The 6,882-nt window shown below is 64.8% G+C and overlaps 2 protein-coding genes across 3 annotated transcripts; one reads left to right on the forward strand and one right to left on the reverse strand.

Annotated features, from left to right (window-relative positions):
• Positions 1-2,657: 2,657 nt before the first annotated feature.
• Positions 2,658-5,040, forward strand: LOC100339305 (insulin receptor substrate 1). 2 transcript variants are annotated; one of them, XM_008258003.5, is made up of 3 exons: positions 2,658-3,196; positions 3,418-4,547; positions 4,653-5,040. In XM_008258003.5, exons 1-2 carry the CDS (start codon positions 2,788-2,790, stop codon positions 4,527-4,529), a joined length of 1,521 nt encoding a protein of 506 aa, XP_008256225.1. In that variant the 5' UTR covers positions 2,658-2,787; the 3' UTR covers positions 4,530-4,547; positions 4,653-5,040. The 2 variants fall into 2 exon arrangements, with proteins under 2 accessions (XP_008256225.1, XP_051703669.1); XM_051847709.3 differs by having other exon boundaries at positions 3,418-5,040.
• Positions 5,041-5,150: 110 nt separating this feature from the next.
• On the reverse strand, positions 5,151-6,812 carry SAP25 (Sin3A associated protein 25). The gene is made up of 6 exons (XM_051847712.3): positions 6,479-6,812; positions 6,220-6,314; positions 6,025-6,125; positions 5,789-5,939; positions 5,598-5,695; positions 5,151-5,519 (listed from the first exon to the last, which is right to left on the reverse strand). The coding sequence occupies exons 1-6, from the start codon at positions 6,625-6,627 to the stop codon at positions 5,226-5,228; spliced, it is 888 nt and encodes a 295-aa protein (XP_051703672.2). The 5' UTR covers positions 6,628-6,812; the 3' UTR covers positions 5,151-5,225.
• Between the last annotated feature and the right edge of the window lie 70 nt (positions 6,813-6,882).

Consider the following 6,882-nt stretch of genomic DNA (forward strand, 5'->3'; position numbering starts at 1 on the left):
TGATGCCTCTGGCTGTATCTTTTAGCCAGCACCCGGGGTTCTCTGACACCAGGGGGTTTGGAGCTGGTCTCTGTAATAGCTGTGATCTCACGAGGGCTGGGTGCTTGCAAAGGGACCTGGCTGACAAGGAGCAGGAGGGAGAAAGCATGGAGACCCTTCAAGCCTGGGGGAGAAAGGCTGTCAGGCCAGGGCCGTAGCAGGGACATGGGGCCTGTGGCAGTCGCAAGACCGGGAAGGGGAGGAGCATGCAGGCATCTCAAAGCCCCTGGCTACATCTGGGGCCACAGCCTTGAACACAGTCATGTTTTGGTGGTTGTCTAGGGGTCCACCCCATTCCCACCTCTCCCTGGGCAGCTGTCACTGTCCCCACTGCCCCACCTGAGCAGTGAGTGCCTCTCCTGCACGTGGGTGGGGCTTTGGGCTGACCAGGATACCCCTGGAGCCAGTCTGGTGGCCACACACACACCCTTGGGATGCCAGATAGGTCCCTGCCTCCCACTCAACACAACCTTTGCAAAGGTGTGTGTTTTTGTTGTGATTTTTTAAAAAGATTTATTTATTTGAAAGAGTTACAGAGAGAGGTAGAGACAGAGAGAGGCCTTCCATTTGCTGGTTCACTTCCCAAATGGCTGCAACAGCCAGAGCTGAGCCAATCCGAAGCTGGGAGCCAGGAGCTTCTACCGGGTCTCCCACGTGGGTGCAGGGGCCCGAGGACTTGGGCCATCCTCTACTGCTTTTCCAGGCACATTAGCAAGGAGCTGGATCGGAAGTGGAGCAGGCAGGACTTGAACCGGTGCCCCTATGGGAAGCTGGCATTGCAGGCCAGAACTTTTTTTTTTTTAAGATTTATTTATTTGAAAGAGTTACACAGAGAGAGGAGAGGCAGAGAGAGAGAGAGGTCTCCCATCCGATGGTTCACTCCCCAATTGGCCTCAACAGTCAGAGCTGTGCCAATCCAAAGCCAGGAGCCAGGAGCTTCTTCCAGGTCTCCCACATGGGTGCAGGGGCCCAAGGACTTGGGGCATCTTCTGCTTTCCCAGGCCGTAGCAGAGAGCTGGATTGGAAGTGGAGCAGCCGGGTCTCGAACCAGTGCCCATATGGGATGCCGGTGCTTCAGGCCAGGGCTTTAACCCGCTGTGCCACAGTGCTGGCCCCACAAAGGTGTTTTTGAGAATCCAAGCTCCACGCACACAATGGCACAACGGTTTCTCCTGTATTCCAGCTCACAACCAGCCCTCCCCTGGGAAGTGGGAAAAGCTGGCTGGGAGGGTCCGGCGCTATGCCTGCAGTGGCTGCATCCCATGTGGGTGCTGGTTCGTGTCCCGGCTGATCCACTTCCAATCCTGCTCTCTGCTATGGCCTGGGAAAGCAGTGGAAGGTGGCCCTAGTCCTTGGGTCCCTGCACCCACATGGGAGACCCAGAAGAAGCTCCTGGCTCCTGGCTTCAGATCAGCTAGGCTCCAGCCGTTGCGGTCATTTGGGGAGTGAACCAGTGGATGGAAGACCTCTCTCTGGCTCTGCCTCCCTGTAACTCTTTCAAATAAATAAATCTTTAAAAAAAAAAAATGGCTGGTACACCCTGCACTGAGAAAGAGAGTCAGGTATCCTTGCTTCTACTGTTACCCCCTGCCTGCAGGTCATCTCCCAACACCATCTTCACCAGGGGCCACAGTAGGCCTCCCCTCCCCCACCTCAGCTGCAGGCTGCAGGAATCTTTGCCACTGGAGTGAACTCACCAGGCCTGCTAAAGCCCCACTGGATGCCAAGTGCATGTTTGCCTGGCAGGGTGCACCAGGACCAGGGCCATCCCCACCCCACAGAGTGGGCAGTCCTAGGATCAGAACTGACACACAAAAATGCCCAATCCCCAACCCCAGGGAAAACCACTCAACATACAGGGGGAAAGGGAGACTGCCCGGGAGAGGTGTTTCTGTGACTAGTCTTTGGCCCTCCCAGGTAGCATTTCTGAGGCCAGGCTGGTGAGGGGCTGAGGGCACTGGGGAGACTTGAAGGGGTACCCCTGGGAGATGGCAGGATCCGGGAAGGCTACCTGGCTGGGATTCCGGCAGATTTGGGCTGTGAACAGGGCTCAACCGGCAAATTTACTTATCCCAAGATGCCCCCTATCACTGCAAAGCCAAGGAGAAACGACCTGCAGCTCAGAAATTGACCTAGCCCAGCTCAGTCGCCATGGCTCGCAGAGCATAAAGAGCACAGAGCCATTCCTGGGTGGGAAGAGATACATAGAAACGGCCGCCTACAAAGAAGGGGTTGGGGGTGGGGGCGCAGCTGGAGCCTTCTAACAGCAGAGGCCCCGGCCACTGCCATCGCGAAGGACACGATGCCAATCACGCTTGCTTTCTGCACCGCCACGGGCTGTCCCTGCCTGCCCCGCCGCGGCCGTCCACCGCCCCCACAGTCAGTCAGCTGATTGGTAGAGACGCCCCCACACTCCCCGCCCTGCAAAGGATCCGGTCCCTGGGCGGAGGACGCCTCTCCTACATGTCCCGATTCAAATCCCCGAGCCTGTGCGTGCGGGGGTTAACCCCGCGGGGGTGGGGACCGCGAGAGGGGTCGGCCGAGGGAGGGGTGGGACGGGAGGCGGCGGCGGGTGGAGCTAAGGAGGCCTTAGGAGACCCGGGTGTCCCAGGAAGCCCGGCAGCCACCCGGGCACACTCAGTGCGCAGACCCCTTGCCCCACACTTGGAGTCGGGAGCCGGAGAGAAACGCTGGGAACTGAGACGGGTCGCCGCTGCCGGGTGGCCGCTGCCCCTCCTCTGGCCCGGGATGACGCCCGGAGGCGGCGGCGGCCCCACGGCCACCCCGGAGCCCCAGTCGGTCGACGTGCCCCTTGGCCCGCCGCTGCCCTGGGCTTGCCCGGCCGACGTGCGGCTCTGCGGCTACCTGCGGAAGCAGAAGTCCCAGCGCCGCCGCTTCTTCGCGCTGCGCACGGACCCGGCGCGCCTCGAGTGCTACGAGAGCGAGGAGAAGTTCCGCGCAGGCTTCGGGGGCCCCGCGCGCCCGCGGCGCAGCGTGAGCCTGGCAGGAGCGTGCACCATCAGCAAGCGCGCGGATGCGCGCCAGCGCCACTTGATCGTGCTCTACACGCGCGACAGCAGCCTGGGCGTGGCGGCGGCCAGCGAGGCTGAGCAGCAGGCGTGGTACAGCGCCCTGCTCGAGGTGCGCGCCGGCGCCGGTGAGGCCCGCACCCCGGGGCTGCGAGGCGGCGGCGGCGGCGGTGGTGGTGGTGGTGGTGGTGGTGGTGCGGGGGTTCCAAGGCTCCAGTATTGGGTTTACCCTGTCCTGCCCCTCCCCCAGGTCATCGAAAGTTCAAACTTTAAAGAGTTTGCTCGGGGCGCAGTGACTTCCACTTCTGGCCCCGTAACCCCCTGGTGACCCAGCCGGTTGTCTCTCCAGGTCCCAGCTCCCACGAGGACCCCGAGACCTGGTTCCTCGCTCCGTTTCAGGACGTCTGGCCCGTGACGCTGCGACCCAAAGGGCTGGGGCGGACACGAGGCCTGGGCAGCGGACGCTACCGCCTGTGCCTGGGTTCGGGGGCCCTGAGCCTGCTGCGGAAGCCTCGGGAGAGAGGCTCCCGGGACCCCCGGGCCTCACCGCCGCCCGCCCTGCGCCTGTCCCTGCTCAGCGTGCGCCGCTGCGGCCACGCTGACTCTTTCTTCTTCCTGGAACTCGGCCGCTCCGCGCCCACGGGTCCTGGGGAGCTCTGGCTGCAGGCGCCCGACGCCGTGGTGGCCCAAAGCATTCACGAGACGGTCCTGGCCGCCATGAAGCGACTCGGGGGCAGTGCTGCAGGGGGCAGGGCTGAGCCACTGCCCAGAGATTCCCCGACGAGCGCTTCCAGACCCCCTATCTCCCGTCCTTTCGAGACCCCGGGCTCCCCTGCACAGTCAAGTGGCCTGGGCCATCGAGAGTGCCTGGAAGAGAGAGTGGAGCAGACAACTCTCAAGACCCTGGCGAGGCCAGGGACGGCGGCCTCCTACCCCAAGGGCTTAGATCCGGGCAGGGATTACATAAGCATGCGGGCAGGGAGGGACTACGAGCCCATGGCGGGCGGCGAGGCCGGCAGCTACGTGGTGATGGCGCCCCCAGGCCTCCAACAGGCCACCAACAGCGATGCTACCGGCCAGCCGCTCCAGGACCAGGGAGGCCCCGAATACGTGCCCATGAACCGCTTTCCTCCAGAGTCCGTTCCTTCTGGCGCCCTGCCCCATTCCCGCAAGTCCGGAGCTGGGAAGCCCGGATCCAGGCTCCCAGCTGCTCATCAAGGCATAGGGGGGAGCAGGGGCCCCGCAGGGCCTCAGCCGTGCTCGCTGCCGCCCTCAGAGCCGCCCGGGCAGTCCGCGTGCGCGCGGTATTCAGCCTCTGGTGATGCCCGAGTGGCTAGTGCCAGGCCGGAGCCCCGCGACGCCTGCCTCAACTATGTCGACCTGGACCTGGTGCCGCCCCTAGCAGCGCGAGGGGGCGCCCCTGGAGCCGGCCCCCACAGCTATGCGTGCATAGAATTCTAGAATCTTCAGGAGGCCGCGGTGAGGAGACATTGGCACCAGCCCTGCCCAGTCTCGCCGGCGGGTGGGGGGCGGGGCACGGGAAAAAAGAACAAAGTTGCTAAAGACCTCCTGCTCTGCCTCCAGACCCTCCCCCACGCCACTGCCTCTGCCCTGGGCTGCTGCTCCTTCCAGCCATGGCGCCTAAGAAATCCTCAGGAGGAGGTCCCCCAAGAAGTTGGAGTCTTTTGAAGGAGAACATTCTAGAACCCTAATACCACTGCCCCAGCTGCAAACTTGGCTTTCTCAGCTGGAGCTCCGCCCCCCCCGCCCCTGCCCACGCCCAGGGGCCCCAGCACCACAATGACGGGAACACCCAGGGGTCTCACACTGGTGCGCCCCCAAAAGTGGGGTGTCCCCTTACTGTCCTAGTGCAGGCCATGGCCTCACACAATGGTTCTCCTCGCCAGCCTGTACTGGGGACCACCCACCCACCTGCCCACTCATTAAAAGCACCCTGCTTGCTCAGCCTAGAGACGGCTTGTGGATTCCGGCACCTTGTGTTGGGGGGCGGGGGGCGACACGAGTTTGAAGGGAAAGCAGCCAGCGATGTAGTAGAGGGGGCCAGAAAGCACAGGAAGCCTATTTTGCAAGCCGACACTTTTATTGTCAACAGAACCTGTGTGGGGGAGTGGGGGGCTGGCTGTGCCCCCAGAGGGGCTATGGAAAATGGGGGCTTGGGGGCTGTGAATGAGATGGGTCTGTGCACTGAGAACAGCCCTGGCTACCACAGGGGCCTGCGTGGTGAGCTGCAGGGTTCGGGGGGCCCACAGGAAGAAGGGGAGCCTGCGAGGAGCTGGGTCTGGCCCCCTCCTGGCTCATCTGCAGCAGCCCAGTGAGGGCTATCAGCTCTGGGCCGCTGAGCCAGGTGGTGGAGCGGCCCTGGGACTGGGTGGGGAGGACCCAGGAGGACATGATAGGGGGCGGGAGCAGCAGCCTCTGGGAGCTCATGACCTGAGGAGAGAAGAGGATGAGTGTTTCCCCCAGGCCCTACAAGGCGGCTGGGAGGAGGCCGGAGGGGAAGGTGCTCACCTGCTGGGTGGCCTCGGACAGGTACAGGGGAACCCGTCGCCCCGGGGGCAGCAGAGGGTCTGAGAGAAAGACATCTTCCCTGCACATCGCTGGGAACCCTGCACGAAGAAACCACTAGGGCAGCCCGGCTCCGGGGAGGGGGCAGGGACGTGCAGCATCCCCCAAGAACCCGAGGGGCACGCGGGAAATACCTGCGCCCCCGGGCACCTGCTCGCCACTCCAATGCCCTAGGCCAGGGACCGGGGGCCTGAGCCGCCTGCTGGAGCTGGCCTCGTACAGCGGACACAAGGATGGATGATACAAGGTCCGGTCTGAGAAGGTGCCTGACCCGCCGCCGGCCCCCTGCAAAGGGGGCAGGAGAAATAAATGGGGCCTCAGCCGCGGCCCAAGACACCCCTGCACGGGAGTCACCAGGCCCCCCACTCACCCACAGCAGCCGAGGTCCTGCTGGGGCCTGGTAGTTGGGGTCCCAGGGTGCTAGCAGGCTCATCCTTGAGGGGGCCACGTCCCAGGTCATCTGGTGGGAAACTGGGGGGTGGGGGGGACACTTGAAGGGATTAACGTGGGCCCAGAGGCACGAGAGCGCCTTGGGCTAGGTAGAGGCTGCCCGCCTGCTGCCTACCTGGGGCTCCTGGGGCCTGCTCGAGAGCCGGGCCTGGCCGGGGCACCAGTTGCTCCGTCCGGATCCAGGAAGGACTGAAGGCCTGGGACTGCGGGCTGCGGGCAGGGACGGAGATGCTCCAGGCCGCCAAAACTCTCCCTTGGCCCCAGCGGCCGGTGGCCCCGGGGGAATGGTCCGCGGGGGTTTTCTCAACTTCACGGACAGCGCTTCCACGCGCCTACGGAGGGGACGTCCGCCCGTGGCTCCGGCCCAGCCTCACCTGTCCTGCGGGGGTGTTCCTAGCTCCCCCGGGGCCTCCTCTCCGGAACTCCAGGCCTCGCTCTGGTCACTGCCCCCTGAGGGGCCTGGCTCCTCCGACGACGAAGTCTCCTCGCTCGCGCCCCACGGGTGCGACGTCCACGGCAACATGCCGCGTGTGAGGAGCGCAGGGCGGCACAGCCGTGCCCGCGCCCAGCCTCCCTCGGCGGCCCGGCCCTGCCCTCAGGGAGCCCCGAGGCCTCGCCGCCACGCCGCCGCCCTGGGCGTCTCCCCGCCACGTGGCGCGCGCTTCCGCCGGCCTCCCGCGGGCGCCCCCTGGCGACGGGGGTCTGCGCGCCCCGCCCCGCCCCGCGCGGCCGCCGCGAGCCGGAGCAGGTGCCGCCCCTCCTTGGGACGCGCGGCTGC

This window comes from Oryctolagus cuniculus, chromosome 19, assembly GCF_051225735.1.
Source record: "Oryctolagus cuniculus isolate XC-2025 breed Fujian yellow rabbit chromosome 19, ASM5122573v1, whole genome shotgun sequence".
In the NCBI taxonomy this organism is placed as follows: domain Eukaryota; kingdom Metazoa; phylum Chordata; class Mammalia; order Lagomorpha; family Leporidae; genus Oryctolagus; species Oryctolagus cuniculus.

What these genes read in the sequence shown, in the direction of transcription:
- LOC100339305 (XM_051847709.3), top strand. Translation starts at nt 2,788, where the DNA reads ATGACGCCCGGAGGCGGCGGCGGCCCCACGGCCACCCCGGAGCCCCAG. An exon ending in CGAGGTGCGCGCCGGCGCCG is followed by an intron (nt 3,197 to 3,417) that starts GTGAGGCCCGCA and finishes TTGTCTCTCCAG; the next exon opens with GTCCCAGCTCCCACGAGGAC.
- SAP25 (XM_051847712.3), bottom strand. Translation starts at nt 6,627, where the DNA reads ATGTTGCCGTGGACGTCGCACCCGTGGGGCGCGAGCGAGGAGACTTCG. An exon ending in GGAACACCCCCGCAGGACAG is followed by an intron (nt 6,315 to 6,478) that starts GTGAGGCTGGGC and finishes CCCTGCCCGCAG; the next exon opens with CCCGCAGTCCCAGGCCTTCA. An exon ending in GCAGGCCCCAGGAGCCCCAG is followed by an intron (nt 6,126 to 6,219) that starts GTAGGCAGCAGG and finishes CCCACCCCCCAG; the next exon opens with TTTCCCACCAGATGACCTGG.